Source organism: Equus quagga, chromosome 10, assembly GCF_021613505.1.
Source record: "Equus quagga isolate Etosha38 chromosome 10, UCLA_HA_Equagga_1.0, whole genome shotgun sequence".
NCBI lineage: Eukaryota > Metazoa > Chordata > Mammalia > Perissodactyla > Equidae > Equus > Equus quagga.
Window position 1 is genome coordinate 45,948,436 of NC_060276.1, and position 21,961 is coordinate 45,970,396.

General features: G+C 41.7%; 1 protein-coding gene across 3 annotated transcripts in view; it reads right to left on the reverse strand.

The window, feature by feature from the left end:
- DIAPH2 (diaphanous related formin 2) overlaps positions 1 to 21,904 on the reverse strand; it is an 817,147-nt gene extending 795,243 nt beyond the window's left edge. For all 3 annotated transcript variants that reach the window (XM_046673034.1, XM_046673033.1, XM_046673032.1), the window contains exon 1: positions 21,503 to 21,904. In XM_046673034.1, the coding sequence (XP_046528990.1) occupies positions 21,503 to 21,637 (135 nt within the window). In that variant the 5' untranslated portion in view covers positions 21,638 to 21,904. The remainder of the gene's footprint in view (positions 1 to 21,502) is intronic.
- Between the last annotated feature and the right edge of the window lie 57 nt (positions 21,905 to 21,961).

A 21,961-nucleotide genomic window follows, 5' to 3' on the forward strand; every position in this document is an offset into this window, starting at 1 on the left:
CCCCCCCCCCCACCGGCCCCCGCCGCCAATTCAGCCAATCGCCAAGGTTGGTAGGTTCTAAATCCTAACCTTTCTCTTTTTCTCCATCCCAACGACCACTGTCCTAGTTCAGCAGTTCATTTCTTGGCTCTACTACTGTAATAAATTCTCTGGTCTTCCAGCCTCCAGTTTCACCTCTTTCTCCTTACATTTTTTAAACTTTTAGATCCAGAGTCAAAAACTCAAATGCATACGGATTCTAAGCAGGTGATACAATTGAGCGATGCAGGCCAACTGCAGAAAAGAAAATGTCAACCAACACTTGTCCCCAGGCTGAAACGCAGTACAGGAGGACTGGGGCAAACCCAAGAGCACATGGCCCATTCAAATGAGACAGACCTTATTCAGGTACAGTGGATTGCAGACAGCCACGTGGGAACATGGGCTCAGTATTGCAAAATTCTTTTCATGTTTCAAGGGAAGCCAGGAATTTGGATTTATATCTGTAAACTCCCAATTTATAAAAGTCGACAAACAAATCGAATTTTAAAAACCATACTGCCAATGCTGCAAGCCAAACAAAACAAATCTGTGGGCCAGATACGACGTGCAGGGCTGCCATTTTGTGAGCTGCGCATGAGGTTAGTGCTTCCCCGACTTTATTTAGAGCAGGGAAACAGCTAGGCAGCTTCTTAATGCAGATTCCCGGGGCCCACACCAAAACCATTCTTATTCAGTAGGTCCACTGAGGCTACAGAGACTAAGTTTTTTTGCAAGCTTTCCTGGTGGCTTTCAGGCAAGAAGTCCTAAAACCACTTTTTAACATATCTGTATGAAAGGGAATCTAGAGGTTTAAAGGGAATGAGATGAATGGAAAAATGGAATCCATACTTCTAAAGCCTTTAAAACACCTTAAATACTCTCATTTGCTGCCCCAGGAAAATGCAACTTAGTATCATACTTGTTCCAGCGTTGAACAATAGTGCTCACTGATAAACATTTTCAAGCAATATATGAAACCAGTGAGACTTCTTAAGAAATTGCTTTTTTCAATGCACTGGACATCTCATATCAATAGTATGGCAGGGCTATAATTAGTATTAAAATATAAGATGGTCTTCCAAAAAGATCAGGAACCTTTTTAATTATGTATCAGGGGGATTTGGGGAGAAAAAACAGGAAAAAAAAAAAAAAAGATTGGCAACAGTTGTTAGCTCAGGTGCCAAGCTTTAAAAAATATAAAAAAGATCAGGAAACTTTTATTTTGTTTACTAAAAAGTCTATTTAAAAAGTACTATTTGTTTTCTTATAATATTTACATTGATTCGGTCTATATGAAAATTCCAAAACTGGGTATACCATAATCCATGAATTCACAGTTAAGTCTTGTGTTTTGAATTCTGAATGCATTTTTCCCATGGGGAATGTAGGGGGTGGAGGTAGGATAGGGAGAAGTACCTAGTGAGTCAGCTCCTAGCCTATTTTAACCCAAATTATTAATCTCTCCTTTCTCTAAATCCCAGCCATTCATATGGCACTAATCAAATACTGATGTGTATACAAGTTTATTCTCCTTATATTGTAAAATTCCTTGATAACAAGCACCTATTTCTCATGACTCTTTATCTTTCAGCACTAAATAGAATACGAGGGAACTGAACGACACTATAATAAGTATCAAATAAAGGAATAATGTCTGTGGGAAAATAAGTCCCACACTATTAAGCAAAAAGCGGAGAGGGGCCAGCAGCAGAGGGAAAAGTTCACGCCTATCATCAGCCCCAACTTTTTGGCAATAAAGTCAGATGAGAGGGCAAGTGGGAGAGAGACTTGAGAAGTCAACTGTTTCCGGCACCACTGCATTTATGGAGGTCACTGAGAAAGAAACAAAACAGAGACAACTCCTACTGGCGATTGGCCTGCCAAGTCCCAAGGCAATATCAGTGGGAAAGGACGGGAAAAACCAACGCAATATTTTTGGCTCTAACATGCCAGGGGAGCCCCTGCCCAAGGGCCTCTCGTATGGCCATATATTTATAACTCAGGGAGTTCCTGTCCACTGCTTTGGTAGTAATACTCCTCATGTTTCAAGGGCTCAAAAGGGATGTTGCAAGAATCACAAATCTCTCATGAGAAAGTTGTCTAGCAAAGAATGATTCATGTCCCAAGACCTATGTCTTCTTCGAATAATTCTGTGATCCGACGAGGAGCTTGAAAATTCTCCCAGCCCATACCTTCCAAAATAATGTCCCATTTCTACAGCTACAAACCACTGCACAAAAAATTATCATTCGCTTTCAGTAACACACATGATAGGTAATCTCTCTAAACTCAAGAAATACAAAATAACCACAGACCATTCCATTTTGGCCTAAGTATCTTTGCCCTCAACTAAACCAAAACACTGAACATCAGTTATGTATCATAACAGAAAGGGAGATTGTTTTACTTTCAAGGGAGCAACAAACCTTAAAACCCTATATTCGAATCAACATCAAAGTTTACATTCAAATCAACATAATCATTAATCATAACAAGGATAATAGATATTATTTCATTCACATGTTACAAATCAGGATTTTGTGTAGGAATTAGATTTGAACACAGATTTACACATACTTGGATATCCCGGGTATGCAAAGTCCTCTGCATATGGACAAATTTCCCCATTCCTCTGGTTCTTACCTTCCATGCATTTGGACCCCTGTAGTAATAAAAGCTTTAAAAGCTGTAGTAATAAAGCTAAGTTGACGGTGTTTCTTAATACAAAGCCACTCATTTAAGTGAATTATCCTAAGCAGGGGACTTGGGTTCAAATCAAAGCCCTCAGACTATTTTGCCATCGTTGTGAGCAATGTCTCCCTCCTTACTTCATCATAGGAGATTCATACGTGAAAATGGAAATAAACAACCAAATCATGACAACGCTTCAATGAAGTTCATTCTCCCTAGTGTTGTATATCATAAATCTTGCAGCTTCTCTTGGAATATTCCAGGGACTGTAATTCACCCTAGACACAGCACATTCAATTTGACAACAACAGCCTTGTATGCTAAACTACCTGAGCTTTAGAGCAGTATCTACTTGTAAAAAGGCCTAAGAAACAAAAAACTTTAGGCTTAGAGGCACAGATCTACAGAAGAGTAGGTAGGTGGGGAGCAAGGGCCAATTAAGTCACTATAAAACTGTAAATTATCCAAGTGCACACTATTTATAGTACATGTTCAATTTCACAAGTTCAAAGCTGTCAAATTAAAGTATGTCAAAAGGTATCAGAATTAATAGATACCTTTATATCTACACTACAAACAGGCCAATTACCACGGAGTTTTGACAAAAGACTTTAGACTTTGTGATGTTTCCAATTATAAAAAGTTTGAAGGTCTGATTGGAAGGTCTGATCACATCACTCCCCGGGTCACATACCCCCCTGGGCTACAGAATGAAGCCCAAACTGTTTAGAGAAGCATCCATGCTCACCATGATGGAGCTGCGAGCTCCCTCTCCAGACTGACCTCCACCACGCTCACAAGGACCTCTGGGCCTCACTGGGCTAACTCAATTCCTCAAACTTGCCCTAACTTCCTAGCCCCTTACAGCTGTGCGTACTGTTCTCACTACACGGAGCGCCCCGTCTCCACTCTCTCTCAGTATTTATTTCAGAAAGACTGCCTCCGCTTTAAGACTCCTCTCTTGCCACTCTTTCCATGAACTCAGCCCTAATACTCTGAGCACTTTTTACCTCTGCAGTGGCACTCACCACATTCCACCTTGCACCATCAATTGGTACACATCAGATTGTCCAACGCTGTGTTCCTAGTGGGCAGGGACTGTTTATTTTACTACCCTAATAATGCTTAGCACAGCACTGGGGTGGGTTTCTCCAAAACATTTACGAAATTAGGTGAAGTACTGAATTTCAGAGCTAGAACTTTTCCGACGGAGTAGCTTACCCAAATCCTCAGTAATAAAACTAACCGTATATAACTCTAAATTAGATGTTTGTGGACAAGTCCCAGCAAACTTCACAAGCTCTATTATTTCTGAACTAACTTAATCCAATAATGAGGAAATGTGTTAAGATGCATTAGTCTCTTAATGATGTTTGTGATAGGTGGAAAAATAAATATAAAATATTTTTATAGAAAATATGAAGTATATTTTAATAAAGTTGAAAAACATTACAGTTTATTTCGAAATTTTAAATACAGTCTGTTACTTCTAAGAAGAAGGTAGCACGCTCTGATAAAATAGCAAGTATTTTGGGGGCCGGCCTGGCGGCGTAGCGGTTAAGTTGGCATGCTCTGCTTAGGCAGCCCAGGGCTTACCAGTTTGAATCCCGGGTGCGGACATGGCACTGTTTGGCACGCCATGCTGTGGGAGGCATCCCACATATAAAGCAGAGGAAGATGGGCACAGATGTGTCCTCAGGGCCAGTCTTCCTCAGCAAAAAGAGGAGGATTGGCAGCAGATGTTAGCTCAGGGCTAATCGCCCTCAAAAAAAAAAAAAAAGCATGTATGTTGGAATCAGAATCATTTAACCTCTCTGAGACTCATTTCCCTTATTTGTAAAATGTGGGAAACAAGTATACTTACTACACACGTTTACGATAAAAATTAAGCATGACAGCGACGTAAAGCTCCCAGAACAGTGCTTGAAACATTGTAGGTGCTCAGTAAACATTAGTTCCTTCTTCCCACCTCACTTCTGAGTTGTTAAAAAATGCTTCCCACGATCACTCATATTTGGTTACGAAACAAGTTCAGTAACAGCCTTCCCCCCTGACTGGAACCTTTTTAAATAATGACACTTAACAAAACACCTGCCTTTACATAACTCTCTACTTGCATACACGATGATCGCTCTATTGAGAATATCCTCCCTTTTAACTTTACTAAACTATTCTTCCTTCTCCAAGACCTAGATCAGACGTGGCCTGTGCGAAGTCTCTCCTCTCCCCTCCAGGCACAGTAGGAGGCGTTCCCACAAGCACTCTGCTCACAGCTATTCACTATAGAACTTACTCCTTCAGACTCCTTTGTCCCTCTTTTCTCACTAGGCCATGAGCCCCTCAAGAGGCAGACCTATGTAGAGTCGTGTTCATCCCCTCAGCATGATGCCTCACACATGACAGGGACGTGATGTGTGTGGAACGATGAGACACTGTAATACACATTTATAATAAGCACAACTGTGAACAGGGCCACGCATGCTGCAGCATCAACTGGCTCTCTATTGGAAATTGAAGGTTGAAGGGGAATGAGTTGATCACGTCACCTTCAATCAGGCAACAAAGATTTTAAGAAGTTCTCTGAAGAAACAGAAGGAAAGTACTTAGAATTCACTGAGGAGAGAAAAAAGGCTAAGAAGTTATTTAAGGTAGATGAGACACTGCAGCTAAGGGCTTCATTTAAATAAAGGTGCAGATAGAAAGAGGAAGATAAAAAAATAAAACTAGGTAGCTTACCAGTAACCCTAAATGTAAAAATCAACTTGATCCTGACAATTTGGGTGAGAAGGAGTCACTGACTTTCACTGGTCAAACAGGGAAGTTAACCTTGATTCAACTGGACCAGAAATCATAAACGTCAGTCGGTAACTAACATTATTGTAATACAGTCTGCAGTAGATAAGCGAGGCAAGAGTAAACTTTAGCTTGAATAAGTAAACTTGATAAACACCGTGTGTGCATGTGTGTGTCTCTCTCTGTGTCTGTGTATGTTAGGGTCGGGGGTATCAAGCTATTTTTCATTTTCCCTACAAAGAGGAAGAATAGTAAAACACCCACTGCCGTAAAGTACTCCAGGTTCTAGATGGGTCTCAGAGAAATGAATCAACAACTTTATGCTGTTGTTTTTTTTGTTTTTTTTTGTTTTTTTTTTTTTTGAGGAAGATGAGCCCTGAGCTAACATCTGCTGCCAATCCTCCTCTTTTTGCTGAGGAAGCCTGGCCCTGAGCTAAGATCCGTGCCCATCTTCCTCTACTTTATATGTGGGACGCCTACCACAGCATGGCGTGCCAAGCAGTGCCATGTCCGCACCCGGCATCCGGGCCAGTGAACCCTGGGCCACCAAAGCGGAATGTGCGCACTTAACCGCTGCGCCACCGGGCTGGCCCCTATGCCGTTGTTAATAGAACTGCATCATAGTTAGGAAATGTTTTTCAGCCAACAATGACACAGCGTTGAACTTATATGTCAAAGTAGCTAGAAAGGTCTGGTGTCAACTGCATTCAGGTAGTATCTGAAGAGGCATATGACTGCCTGCAATTGTATGAGAAGAGAAGATAAAGAGTGAGCAGCTTTTGAGATGAGAGGCAAGGAAAGCTGTTAACTTCTGGCAGTCAACAAATCCAGAGGCAGAAGCTGCCCGAGAAGACTGTCCCATGGAAGCTAAACACAATATAGACGATGAGTTAAAAGCGACCAGCCTCAAAAGCTGTTGAGGGATCAAGAAATCAGCAGATGGAAAAAGAGCCTTTCAAACTCCTTATGTTGAGAATGAATATTTTTGTTAGAGTCCGAAATGAGATAAGCGATAAGAGGTTTAGCTTACAACTACAAAGTTGTAAACAGTCCAGTCCAGCAGATTTCCAGCAGTGGAAAGGAAGGAAATGAAAATAAAATTGGTGGGAGTCAATGAAACAAATGACGCTTCCTTAAAGACAGGGATGTGATCCGACCCTGTCTCAACATGGAGGAAAGGACAGAATGGAGAGTGAAGAACGGCTAAGGAGCCACAGGAATTTTTCACGCTAAATAAACAAAAAGTCACAGAGTCCAAGGCAGGGTTTCTCAACTTTGGCACTACTGACATTTTGGGTGGGATAATTCTTTGTCCTGAGGGGCTTCTTGCACACTGTAGCATGTTCAACAGCGTCCCTGGCCACTACTCCCTAGACACCAATAGCACCCTCCCCCATTTGTGACAACCAAAAACTCTCCAGACATTAAAATGTCCCCGAGAGGGAAAACTGTGCCCCACTAAGAAGCATTGGTGTCAAGAAAGAGAAGAACATACTTTTTGAGACAAAGGAATGCTACACCCTCCTAGCTATATTTGTCCCAAACACAAAGCTCTTCGGGTTAGATGAGGTCAAAAATAAAAGAGGGACGTCAACAACCAGGACCATATTTGGAGGAAATATGAATTTGTAAGAACAGATAAGAGGGATATTTAAAAATAGAAATTAAAAAAAAACTACTTAATCTGCTTAATTATCAGCATTCTCTGTTACGTTTATATCATGATGTGACCCTTTACATCCTCATTTCATACTTACTGTACACAGTTCTATGAAAAGAACATAGAAATGTTAATTCATTAAGATTAGTGATCGTAAGTGTGCAACAGCCCAATTCCAGGCATATACTGGTATATTCATGATCTATTTTACTCATCGAATTTTTTTAAATTAAAGGCTCCCTTTTCCTTTGGGGAGGGATGATGGCTAAGGCTGAGGGACTAGAACTCATATCACATTATGCACGTCTGTATCATTTGGCACTTACGCCCATCGTTTAGGGCTCTATTCCTCGCCACACGTCAACGCAAAAATTGTTTGTCACGACACTTTCAACAGCCTAATTAAAAAAGATAGCACTTGGCTGAATATGCCACACTTGTATAGCAGCCAATCTTTAGGCGAAGCGGACACAGGAAGCAGCAGGAGAAGGTAGGTGGTTCCTGGCACTCCCTAAACAAGAAACAATGCATATCGCGTACTTGTGTAATAGCAGACAGCATTCGTTTTTCCAAAGCAGTGTTCCTTCACACAAAATTTCACAAACAAACAGAAGGGGAGTAGGGAGAGGAGGAAAGATAGAAATTAAAAAATGAAGCAGGCAGTATGGCTTGCCATGATTCTTGTTCAGAAGCTACTCTCTTAACATACAAAAGACAAAAAAGAGAATCATATGCAATATGCAACCGCACTGAGGAACCGTAGGCCTTGTGTTAACCAGGAGATCATTTCACAGATGTCAGAGTGATATTCTTAAGAATTATGTTCATGTATCCTTAAAATTCACAGCCATATCACTTTCATTCTCATGGCTCTTTTCTAGCAAGTGGTCACATATCTGACCCACTGCCTCATGGCAGTGATTCAAAGAATTTTAATTATTTAATTAAATAATTAATATTTAATTTGATTATCAGTGGCACTCAAATGAATGGCCCCTGAACTCTGTCTAAATTATACATAAGCATAGCGCAAATCTAGGCCAGGTCCACCCATCACCAGTCCAGAGAACCACTAGGTCTTTAGGTCAATTTCAAGCTACTCTGAAGTTTAGGGTCTTAGGCAGTATAGAAAATCACGGTAAAAAACATGGATTTTAGGGGCTGGCCCCATAGCATAGTGGTTAAGTTCAGCGCACTCTGCTTTGGCAGCCTAGGTTCACAGGCCCAGATCCCAGGTGTGGACCTATGCCACTTGTCAGCCATGCTGTGGTGGCAATACACATATAAAGTGGAGGAAGACTGCACAGATGTTAGCTCACAGCTAATCTTCCTCAGGAAAAAAAAAAAAAAAACATGGATTTTACAGTCACATTGGTCTTCAATTCCAAACTCACCACTGCATATCCTTGGGCAAGTTACTTATCAGCTCTGGGCCTTTCTCCTCAACTACAGAGTAACTGTTGTGAGGATCAAATGAGTTACTGTTGATGAGGGAGGATACCTGCCATCAATCCCTGGCCATTCCTGCTTTGCTGGATGTGCCAAGACTGAAAGGTTCAGGACTATGTTTGTAGCAAGTGACCTTGACGATAAGGTGATAACGTCCTCCCTCCCCAGACAAAGAGCAGGCTTGCTTCTGCTTACCAGAAAAGTGGTAAATCCTCCACGCTCAGTGTTCCTCCCCTGCAATGCAACTGCCCGCTTGTGTAGGCATCCATCCTGGTCTACCTTGTGGGACTTAGGACCATAGGGAACCTGCATGTCATGATGACATTCTGGCTAATGCTTTTGCAATGAGTAATAAACCATCTTTTGTCTCTGAGCCAGGAGTCTTGAGTCTTCTGCAGTCATCCATGAAACAGCAACAGGTGAGTAAGCAGGATAAAATCCCAAACCTTACACAGGTCTTGACAGATACATGCAAGGCACTTAGAACAGCAACTGGCACATATGATATTGTTCGTTATTGAGAATTACTTCTGGGCAGGCTTGAGTACTGCCCTTGGTCAGTGAACCAAGGCAACAACCCAAGGATTAGGATGACCTAGAGCAGAGCCAGCATTCTCTAGGGCCCTGCACACAACGCATGGTTAAAACAATGTTGATGTGACCTTCACCAAACTAGGCGAACTCGGACTCCAGAAACAGGACAGTAAAGTTAACTGATACTTTCACTCGTTAGCATTCAGCCTTAAATAGTCATCTTTCGTGACTGCCAACTTTTCATCTAACTAGAACCCAGAGGTCATATATTTACTTTAGAGCAGATTCATTACAGCTCTCAACAACCTTTGACTCCCAGGATGTCAGAGCTGACTAGAACCTTGAAGACTGTTCATTTCAACTCCCTTATTTTACAGAATAAACTGACACCCAGAGAAAAGACAGAGAAATGACTTGCCCAGAGTTACACTGTCAAAATTAGTCAGTCTACTCTCTATACAACCTCTTTAAATTGCCAGAAACTAACCCTTTAATAAAAAAGACTTAATGGGATCAGTTAGACATCCTATTTTGCTTATTTTAACTCCGCATAGCATATGAAATACTCTTAGATACTGTAAAATAAAATGGACGTCTTGAAAACACAAAGTGGTGAGGCTAAGATCCAAGTGCCATTACTGCTAGTTGATGGCAACATGGTTGGTGATGCATGTGGACAGGAAACACTTTTCAATGAATCTCTGTCACATTCGGTAGTTGATTTCATATCTAATGGCCATCCTTCTGCATGTTATTTCTGTGGCCAGGCAATAGGACACACCACGAATAATATTCGCAGAAACCAATAAAACCAACAAGGAAGAAGATGATCTTCAGAGTGAGAAACATGAAAGTGATCAGAGATTATTTAAAGGGAGGGAGCCGAAAGCAGGGGTTTGTAACATCACATATCTTGATCCGCAATTAGCTACAACAGAGCTGGTAGGAAGCGTGGAAAATTGGACCACAGCACTGCACAATTCCTGCTACTTTAAAGTATAACTAATGCCTCAATTCCATTTTATACAGAGATATGGCCACTTAAAAGTTAGTATTTGGTCTCAGACCTGCTCAGCTTATCTAAAAATGGAGGATCTGGATCTCAGAAATTGACAAGGCTGTCTGCAAACGGTCTGATGAAGCAAGTATAGGCTATTCTGAGGAAGCCCAAGAATTTAGCGATTAGAGAACATGGCTTAGCTCTGCTTTAGTAAAACAAATACACAAGAAGCCAAACCACCAGCATGGATTAAACCCAGGCCATTTTTATTTTTCTGCATTGTAAAATTATTCTTCCCTTTAATAGCTTGTTTAAAGACCATTAGCTACTCCACGAAAGGGGAGGAAAAATGTAGGCGAATGCACTGCCAGTGAAAAACAAGCTGTGAGGTCAGCCTAAGAAAAGATGATTTCTACTCACAAATGTTTCATGCACACACTGACTCTTCTGGAAAACACTGATTTTGAAATGAGAGGTACTAGACTGCAGAGCATATTATTAGAGGAAATGCTTCTGCCAAATTTATTTTAACCCGTCTTAACTTTCTATAGGTTCTTGTCTTATATCGTGGGCAATGTAAATGAAAATAAGTTGAAGTTAAGGCACAGACTTCCAAAAAAAAAAAAAAACGCAGTCTTACTCATACAATCAGTAACCATGCAAAGCACTGTGGAACAATAATGTCAGGAAAATTACTGGGAGGAGTGCAGAGAGGAAGGGGCCTTAAGTAAGAGGAAGTAATCAACATATGGAACCTGTAAGCTAGGTCCCCAAGGACACAGCCCTCTACACTTGAGGACTGCAATAACTGAAAAGCAAACGTAGTCAGGTTTAGGACAACATATGACATAGATATACATCTTATATTCTTTTTTCAGAATCCATGACGAATGGTAAATACCTATTCTAAATGAGACATTAAACTATGTCCTGTGCCTTGAAATTCCTATCAGGTATGAGAATAAAATCTATCTGGTTTTAAATGCAGTAGCTGGCCCACCTGGCACCTTTGTGTGAATTAGAAAAAGTGGCCTTCAGAAGACACAGTGTTGTGACTGGGCACACGATTTGGGAAGTGATGCGACCTCTGGGGTCTCACACCCTCAAGCAGGGCCCAACCATGCATAGCGGCCCTGGTCTCTATTACTCATAAGTTCAAAATGTAAGTGTACAGTTTATACAAAGTTTTGCTTTCTACATACGAATCTTCCTAAACAGCTTCAGCCAGCATAATAAGCTACTAAGCACTTGAGATTTCCTCAGTGATTGATTTCAAAGCACATAAAACGACACTTCCATAGCTTTCTCTCCCCTGAGCAAAACAAGAGGAAAAAACGCCACCTGTCCAGGCCCAACAATTATCAGTCATCTCCCGTTTTGACGAAAATGACCCACCTGATGGAGTCAGTAAATGGTCAGCCTAGAAGCTGCACAGTGGAGATGGATTATTAGTCTAAATCTACTCGAGTCCACAAAGTTTGAGAAATTATATGCCTATTGCCTCCCAGCACAGTAACAGCAGTGAATTGCTGTCTGGAAAGTAGTGGTTACACAATTTCTTTAGTAAATCTGCGTGGAGTCTAGGCCGTTTGCCCAAGTCGACTTCTCATACTTACCCACCCCACCCATCCCCAGCTCCATCGCCTCATTAGTGCAGGCTGGTTTTCAATTTTAACCCCACAAATGTCTAAATAAGGAAACTTAACGGTTCAGAGTTCTTTGTAAAGGTTTGCTCACCCAACTATTCAGCAACCTAGAGCATATTAAAGCAGCTACAAACCAAAGACAGACACCTCAAGTAGCAAGTAGGCATTTGTACTGAAATAAAAACTAGAGCTAGTAACATAAACATAGTTGTGTGTGTGTGTGTGTGTATCACAGAGTTATATGAACTCTTTATCTAGACAACTCAAGAACACCTTTCCTTGCCCAACTATCTAGACCGTTTCCCTGGGAGGAAAATTCGTACACATAAACCCCACCCCACTTCACAAATTGCAAAATGAGGAATGAGTGATTACCCAACCAGGGAGTGAAGCCAAAAGTTTTAACTTGGTGTCTTTTCTATGGCACACAGTAGCTGTTCTAAGGAGTCTCTCCATACTTGTATAGTAAACCTTTCTAGATACTTCTACAGAATTAAAGACAGAAGTGAACTTAACTGGAGCAGATAGTTTATCACAGAACTTTATGTGGAGTGACTTTTTCAATGAGATTTTATCATTAATTTAAAGCTGTATTTGTTTAAGGAGCCCGGTAACATGTACATTATTAGGCACACATTCAATTAAAAATCTATTTTTTGAGGCAATGGGGGATATTTGATTATAAATTGAGCGTTAGATGGTACCAAGGAATATGTGAACTTTTTTTTTTTTTTTAAAGATTTTATTTTTTCCTTTTTCTCCCCAAAGCCCCCCGGTACATAGTTGTATATTCTTTTGTTGTGGGTTCTTCTAGTTGTGGCATGTGGGACGCTGCCTCAGCGTGGTCTGATGAGCAGTGCCATGTCCGCGCCCAGGATTCGAACTAACGAAACACTGGGCCGCCTGCAGCGGAGCGCGCGAACTTAACCACTCGGCCACGGGGCCAGCCCCAGGAATATGTGAACTTTTAAAGATGCAACAGTGGCAGAGCAGTTACAGTAAAAAAACGTCGGTAATTTTTAGAGACGCACACTGAAGTACAGAGGAGTAAAATGACATGATATCTGAGACTTACATTAAAATACTTGAGGAAGAAAAAATAGAGGATGGATAAAGCAAATGCTGAAAATCAAGATAACTGCCGAATGTGAGTAATGGCTATACGGTGGTTCACTATACTGGCCTCTCAACTTCTTAATATGTTTGAAATTTTTCATACGTTTTATTAAAAAGTCTTATTAACTAGCCCATATTACAAATAAGGTGAACATTTGATCTTTTTTACTTTTAGCTGAGTGAGAGAACCAACAAATTAAGGGCAGATGAAAATCCCTCATAATACCAAAGTACGTGGACATCTACCACAGAACAAATAGATTTTTTTGTAAAGGATTGCACCCAACATCTTTTCTCCCATGGGTGAGCACCAGAATTGCCAGGTGATTGAATCAATAGCCTTTGGGGAATAATTCATTGCCAGTCAAGTCTTGGATTTCCACCTAGGCCAGCCTGAATAGCCACCTCGAAGTTTCTCACTTGAAGTAGACGCCGCTCCACAAAGCCCTAACAGAAGGAAAGACTGGTGGCCACTTGCTGGTCTGTATTTGGGAGCAATGCGGCTTGTTCTTCCTAAAGTAATATAGAAAAACTTTCATTAAACCAAAGCCTGTGTAAATGGTGATTAGTAAGAATTTTGTTTTCCGCATTCTTTCACGAGAAAGGCATCAATACCCTTTTCCCCAGGCCAGCTCACGTAAAGCAAGCAAGTATCAGGATTCAGTTGAGTTTCTGTTCAAACCACAGCCAGAGTGAATCATTTAGACTGAATTAGACTGAAATTCAGGTTCATCCTGATGAGGTAAATAAATTTTAAATTAGTATACGTTCATTTCTTTCTATTCCTAATAAATAGCTATGTGAAAATGTATCTTAATCTTCTTTTACATGCACCATTTTTGACCTGTCTTCCACATGGGTGTCTTCTACAAGATGCCCACCTGCGTATCAAGTATACAACTACATTTCAAGTCACCTGGCCATCCTCTTAGTTTCTTCACTCTTGAGACGAAAAAAAGTCTCAAACAGCCAAAATCTGCCAGAAGGAACTGTTCTCTTCTGCATGGCAGACTGAACACAGGAATAAGAGAAAGTTGGGTCTTCAATAACAATCTCTACGGTGCTCAGATATCCAGTAATATTCAGCCAAATGCGCTGATTCATGTAAATTTTTTGCATATATTTTGTGTGTACTATTTTCAGAGCATCCTTTTATTTACAGGGTTCTTTGAGACCACGCTGGAAAAGAATATGATTTCACTTTAATGACGCATTGCTCCTGCCAGAGCTCTTGATACCTGGAGTGAAGTCTAGGTGGATTACAATTATAATTGTTCCAAAAAGGAACCAAAAAAGAGCAAGATTGAATAATTTTTCACTTTCAGCGTCCCTGAAGCATGATGACTCAGTGCCACAGCTAACTTCGACAACAGAGGTGACAGCCTTTAAACTTATCTCTAGGTCAGACCCCTTAACAAATCAGTGACTCAGTCTCCTTATTAGTACAACAGCAGCAAGCTGCCTGACAAGGCAGAATGTCACAGATATCTAATGCAAGCTTTTTAACAAAAGTTTTAAATGCATCAAACTGATAAATTGAAAGACAAGGGTAATTTTTTCTTCAAAAAATTACAGTGAAAAAAGTTAAACTCACATCTTACATTCATTCAACAGAAAGAATTATTAGGACTACATCAAACTAAAAAGCTTCTGCACAGCAAAGGAAACCATCAACGAAACGAAAAGACAACCCAACAATTGGGAGAAGATATTTGCAAACCATATATCAGATAAAGGGTTAATACCCAAAATATACAAAGAACTCATACATCTCAACAACAAAAAAACCAACAACCCAATTAAAAAATGGGCAAAAGATCTGAACAGAGGTTTCTCCAAAGAAGATATATGGATGGCCAACAGGCACATGAAAAGATGCTCAACATCATTAGCTATCAGGGAAATGCAAATCAAAACTACAATGAGGTATCACCTCACTGCGGTCAGAATGGCTATAATTAACAAGACAGGAAACAACAATTGTTGGAGAGGATGTGGAGAGAAGGGAACCCTTGTTAACTGCTGGTGGGAGTGCAAACTGGTGCAGCCACTATGGAGAGCAGTATGGAGTATCCTCAGAAAATTAAGAATAGATCCACCATATGATCCAGCTATCCCACCGCTGGGTATTTATCCAAAGAACTTGAAAGCACAAAGGCATAAAGATACATGCACCCCTATGTTCACTGCAGCATAATTCACAATAGCCAAGACTTACAAGCAACCTAGGTGCCCATCAGGGGACGAATGGATAAAGAAGATGTGGTATATATACACGATGGACTACTACCCAGCCATAAGAAATGATGAAATCTGGCCATTTGTGACAACATGGATGGATCTTGAGGGTATTATGTTGAGTGAAATAAGTCAGAGGGAGAAAGTCAAATACCATATGATCTCACTCATAAGTAGAAGATAAAAACAACTACAAACACACACATAGCAACGGAGATTGGATTGGTGGTTACCATAGGGGAAGGGGAGGAAAGCGAAAGGGGTGATTAGGCTCACATGTGAGGGGATGGACTATAATTAGCTTTTGGGTGGTGAACATGATGTAATGTACACAGAATTCGAAATGTATTATGATGTACATCTGAAAGCTATATAATGTTATAATCCAATGTTACTGCAATTACAAAAAATTAAAAATAAATAAAATAAAAAAAGAAAGAATTATTAATAAAAGGACAGAATGTATAATCTTCCAAATGGATAAATGGAAGTGGGGAGGGGACAGGAATTAATCAACATATAACCATATTATGGTACTTTATATAATAATAATGTTAGAGCTATCAAATTACAAGAAAGAGGGGCCAGCCCGTGGCTGAGTGGTTAAGTTCGTGCGCTCTGCTTTGGCGGCCCAGGGTTTCGCCGGTTGAAATCAAGCCATGCTGAGGAGTCATCCTACATGCCACAACTAGAGGGACCCACAACTAAAAATACACAACTCTGTACTGGGGGGCTTTGGGGAGAAAAAGGAAAAATAAAATCGTTAAAAAAAAATTGCAAGAAAGCCATTAAATCACCCAACTACAATCACATTTGACTGGGGTAATATAAAGGGTTAACAATAATGCTCTCTATTTGTACAGCAATATAGAATTTCCTAAACACTTTCTCATTCATTACTGTGTTGTATCTAAACCACTTTGTGAAGCAAATCAGGTAGATATTATCTCCAACTGGCAGAAGTTAACCAAAGGGCTCAAGCTTATCTGAGATCACACGCCAATAAAAGATAAGACGGACACTGGAACCCAGGTCCTTTGGTCCTCCATTCAGTATTCTTTTGCCAATAATCTGAAGTCTCCTACTAATAACAATAAAATGTGACTTGGGTGATCATCAGTTTTGATACTGTTTCTCCACATGAAAGTTCAGGCTCTAATAGCCAAGAAGTTTCTTAAATTTCAAACTTAAAGGACACAGAAGAATGTACAGATAGGTTAATTTGATGAGTATATATACTCAGAAAAAAATGGCATATAAAAGTAAACATTTGTATTTTAAAAAGCCTCTTTTCAACAATTTACACTCTCAAAATGTCTGGGCTATTAGGGAAAGAATTCCCAGCTAACAGTCATTTACTGAGTAGTTTTGCACCTAAGCATTGACCTGCAAGGTTTTCAAGGGTTTGCAGGATCCTTGCCCAGAAGCACTTGAAAATCTCTGTAGATACAAATCAACATATAACATTCAGGAATTCAGAATAAGGAAGAACCTTCAGGAAGCCGAAGTAATCAGCGAAGATGTAACGGCAGAATGATAGAATTTTGAGGCATAAGCTGGGCCGTGAAAGGCGGGTGAGATTTATAAAGGAGAAACAGGGTGAACATCTCAGATTTGTGAAGATGTTCAGGGTGGGTGGCAGGAAGGAGAGGCAATGGAGTGGCAGGAGGAAACCGAGATGCAGAGAAATATGCCCAGTTTATGGATGAGCTAGTAAATGGCTGAGTGGACGAGCTGCAATTGGAATCCAGGTCTCTAACTCTAAACATCCACCTCTTTTATGCCACTGTGCTGCTCCTGACTGGTCGTCTTGCCTCCATCCTGGCACCCCTCTCCAAGAAAGTCTCCACTGTATTAAGTTTCTATCTGACACACAATTCTGATCAGGTCAGTCTCCTCCTTAAATCTCTTCAACGGCTTACTATGGCTTTCAGAAAGAAGGTGAGACTCTAACAGATGACATACCAATATCCATCCCAGTCTGGACTCTGTCTCTTTTCTAGCAGGTCCACCACAAGTTCTCTTTGTTTCTGCCATTAACATCTACCCACAGTTCCTTTATTGGGCATGCTACCATATCACTCTACCTTTGTATATGTTCTTTCACCCTAAAATGCCTTTCCCTCCCCCTCTTCAATCAATGCCTTATTCTTCAAGCCTTGGTGCAAATGTGACCAACTATGGTAAGCCTTTCCTTACCATGCTCAAGCATCCAATTAGATTTAGATGCCTCTCCATAACGTTTCTATATCACCCCTCCTATGCATATTCCTAGCTTTCCTTATCACATAGCTCTTTAATCATTAATTAACTTTCCTGTCTCCCTCACTAGACACTATGAGCATCTTTATATCATCAACCCTCAGAATCACACCTAGCATGTAGCAAATGCTCAGAAAATGTTTGTTGCATAAATGAACTTATTATACTCAGGCTTTATCAATTAAAATCAAAACATGATTTATCCAATTAAAAACAAATAACCAAGCTGCCGGCCCGGTGGTGTAGTGGTTAAGTTCACGCACTCTGCTTCGGTGGCCTGGGGTTTGCAGGTTCAGATCCTGGGTGCAGACCTAATACCACTTGTCAAGCCACACTGTAGCGGCATCCCACGTAACAGAGGAAGACTGGCACAGATATTAGCTCAATGATAATATTCCTCAAGCAAAAAGAGGAAGATTGGCAACAGATGTTCACTCAGGGCCAATCTTCCTCACAAAAAAAAAAAAAAAGCCAAAATACTCAGCAAATTATATAATTACCAGATTCTGTTACTCTGAGTTACTAATTTGACTCCACTATCTAAATAGAGCCAAAGGCTTCAGGAATTCTACAGAAACACAAAGTCAAAATGCAAAAACATCAATGAATGTGAAGCCACACTACACCATTGTGTGTGTGTGTGTGTGTGAGGGGTGTCAGTCCTACCTTAACACAAGCCTCTCTTAACGGTTAAGTCACTGCCTTAAATATATGGGATCCGAGATGTAGCTCCTTCAGAACACTTCTAGAGCTCTCTCTACGACTCAATTTGACAAAATACAGTCTACGCTTGACATCAAATTATTAATCTAAGATTCATGCTGTTTGATGACATGCTCAATCTGGGCCTAACCAGATAGTTACATAAAATACAAAGTTCTACTACTAACGTGCTACTCAAAATGTGAGGAGTCCAAGACAAGGTTGCCTTCACTAGAAAGAATCAAAATAAAAGGGTCATTATGAGAATGCATAGATGAAGTAAATTTTGATTTAATTAATCTTAAGCCAAAGTTGCTAAAGTCCTGAAATGTCCATCTGAAAAAGTTCTCACCAATACCCATCAAAAGGTTGAGGATAGGCGGCTGGCCCTGTGGCCAAGTGGTTGGGTTCATGCACTCTGCTTCGGCAGCCTGGGGTTCGCCGGTTTGGATCCTGGGTGTTGACCTATACACGAGCCATGCCGTGGCGGCGTCCCACATAGAAGAACTAGCATGACCTACAACTAGGATATACAGCTATGTACTGGGGCTTTGGGGAAGGAAAAGAAAAAAAAAAGTTGAAGATATAAATGAAAGTAGTTCCTCTCTATAGAAAACGTGCCTTCCTTCTCCAGTTATCCAAAACAATGAGGAACTAAGTGAAAACAACTGAATCACAAGCCTTAAACTTTGAGTCCACTATATTATAGCCAATGAGTTAATTTTTCTATGTAGTGGAAACTTTCATCTTAGCTCACACTATATTGACATTGTGTAATTAACTTCTTCTTAAGCCCAGATGAATAATCTTCAATATCAATCACTCACGTGGGCAGAGCTATTTCCCTTCTCCCTTCATCCCTGACCTTCTCTCCTCAGTAACTTCAAGTGGAATCAACTGCTGTCTCCTTGACTCACTCTCTCTGGTAACCCAACAGTTCTTATTCTTCTTTAGGCACCAGATGCCTTCGAGGAACTGACGAAAGCTCTGGGGCCCAGAACAATGAACGTACCTACATACACATGCAAATTTTTTCATACAATTTCAGGAGTTTAAGAACCCCTAACCCTCACAATCACCTATGCAAATAGTTTCTATTACCATATGGCTCCCTTTTATAATCCCACATCACAACTCCTTTACACACACACATACACAATAAAGGACTATTACACTGATTAACAACATAATACTCAAAACAATAAAATTTAGTCTAGGTAAAGCTTTATCTTACTAGCAATATCTTCAATTAAGAATCCCAGTTGAACTCCTTTCTAAAAGGCCTTAGAAAAACATGCTAAGCGCGTCAATAAAACAACTCAAAATAAAGAATAAGGCATTTATAAAAAAAGTTTACCAAGTCTTGTTGCTTGGTGAACTTGCTTGCCTTAAAATGTGCTGAAATGTCTTCCGAAATTTGTTTTTATTAACTCTGACACATCTGCTCGTAAAATCATGTAAGGCTCAAGAGTTATGTTTGAGCAAAAAAGAAAGTTCCCATTGATATTAACCAACCCTCGAATTCAGAAACTTGTTCTACTATATCAAGCTATGTTCAACACCAGTGTCAGCCAGGAACTGAAAGTGATACTATCTCATAACTATCTAGCTACCTTGTCAAAGCAAGTAAAACATAAAAGATGAAACAGGACAAATGACCGAAGGGAAGAGAATAATATAATCAAGGTGTTATTACTGGAAGGCAGAGTTAAGTGCTTTCTCTTGACAGCACACTTCCTAAAAGTGGAAGGTTCTTGCTGGATGTACCAAACTCTTTGTGGAAACTATCAGTTCACTTTTATTTTTGCTTAAACTTTTAATCACTGTTCAAACCACAGTTTTGTACTAGGTCAAAAAAGAAAGGAAAAATGATCACTCTTTTACCGCAAACTGATAAATCTCAAAAATCACATCAGAATTTTGAAATACATTAAACTTTGGTGATACACTCAGAAGACTTTTCTAAATTTCAAGATAGGGGGGCACCCATTAAACCGGTTAACCCTCTGCCAGCAGAGACAATTCACTAAGAGCTGTGACTCAGTTTCTTCACTTCTAAATACTGGGTTAACAGGACACATCAAGTAAGTTCTCAATTTGCTTCAAGTTAGGGTGAAATTGATGAGACTCTAAACTGGTCATTTTCCTTGACCCCACCAGGTCCCTTCCCACATACTGGAAGACTGCCTATTTCCTGAAATCGTCATGCTTTGACCGTTTTCCAATATGGACAGTCCATAATTGAAAGGCAAATTGCAGGGGAGAGAGAAGCACAGCAGGTACACAGCAAATGGCCAGATGCCATAAGAAATGGCTTCGGTTCCATGTCACTGTCTCCTTCCTCATGATAGTCAAGCTGCTGGGTAAAATGAAAACTAGATATGCAACATGTGGCTTGTGCTTCAGATCTAAACTAAGAACCTTCGGACAGAAGAAACAGTTGCTGAATTTGTGCAGGAAAACCGTTTCCCCTCATGCCACCCGAATTAGAAAGTTTACCAAAAAGAGGAACCCTTTGAACTGATGAGTTGAGGAAACTTCAGTATTTCCCAATCTAATAGCAGGCCCCACAGATTTCATTCCTCTGCACATGAAGTCTGGGGCAGGAAATGGTCTGCTTCCACCGGTTCACACTGTCAGGACGGTGCGATTTGGGCGGTCTGCCTACTGCTTTTGAGGGTTCTTCATCAACGAAGTCGGAGTACTGTTATGAGTCTGCCTATTACACACACACACACACACACGACAGTTGGTGGTACCTCACCCAGCCTCCAACTCCCACGCTCCCCCCACTCTTCCAAAGAAATGTTTCTTGGAAGAGCACATGGAGAGGCAGGGAAAAAACGCACGTAGGCGCCTCTTCCTTAGATTTCTGGTAAAGTAGAAAGACTGGGGGCCTACGGTGTGTGTTTTTTGGTTTGAGGGGAGGGGGTTGGTTTGCAAGTCTGCGGTGGGCTCCCAAATATTGGGACTGAAAAGAAGAGAGGGTCCCCTGCCCGGTCTCTAAGCGTTAAGAGGCAAAAGCTAGCAAATGAGAGGGGTGGGAGGGGAATGGAATTGCGCAAAGCAGCTTCGTGCCCACAAGTTGGACAAACAACAGCCCCTACCCAGGACTCGGGGTCTCCGCAAGTTGGGGTGGGGCCTTTCTCCCTCCCGCACTGCCTCCGGGGGTGACAAGAGGGAGAAAGGGGCTCCTGGAGAAGGGGTGCTCTTCCGCCCCCACGCCGTCTCCGCGCCTCGGCGTGGCCGCTCCTGAGCGGCTCCCCGAGTTGCCCAGCGAGGTCGCGGTCACCCTTGGGAGGGGGCCCCGGGTCCCCCCGTGTTCAATGGCAGGAGGATCCCGGGGCTCTCGCTGTCCCCAAGGCCGGCGGGGGCTGCGGGAGCACTCACCAATTTAGGTTTGTTTTTCGTTTCCTCTTCGTTGGCGGCCCGGTTCCCCGCGCTCCGCTTGTTGCTCCGGCCCCCACCGGGTTCCTCGCCGGCGCCTCCCGCGCCCGCCGCCGCCGCCGCCCCGGGCTGCTCCATCTTTCTCCGGCCCTGTCACCTGTGCCCTGTCACCCCACCTCTCCTCCCGGGAGGAAGCCCCTTGGGGCGGTCCCGCTGCCCCGCGCGGGTTCGGCAGCACCTCTTCCTGGGTGAGAGGGTGTCTGCCCGGGGAGCTGCCGATCTCAGGCCCCCGGGGCTCCCGGCTCCCAGGCGCCCCCGACGCAACGCGCCGTTGCCACTACCCGGCGCTGGGGCAAGCCCTGCCCCTAAGCAGCTGCAATTACCACGGTCGCCGCCGCCCTCAAGGCGGTGTTGAGGGTGGAGAAAAAGTAGGTGCCTATCTCTTTAAGAGGGCCTCGCCAC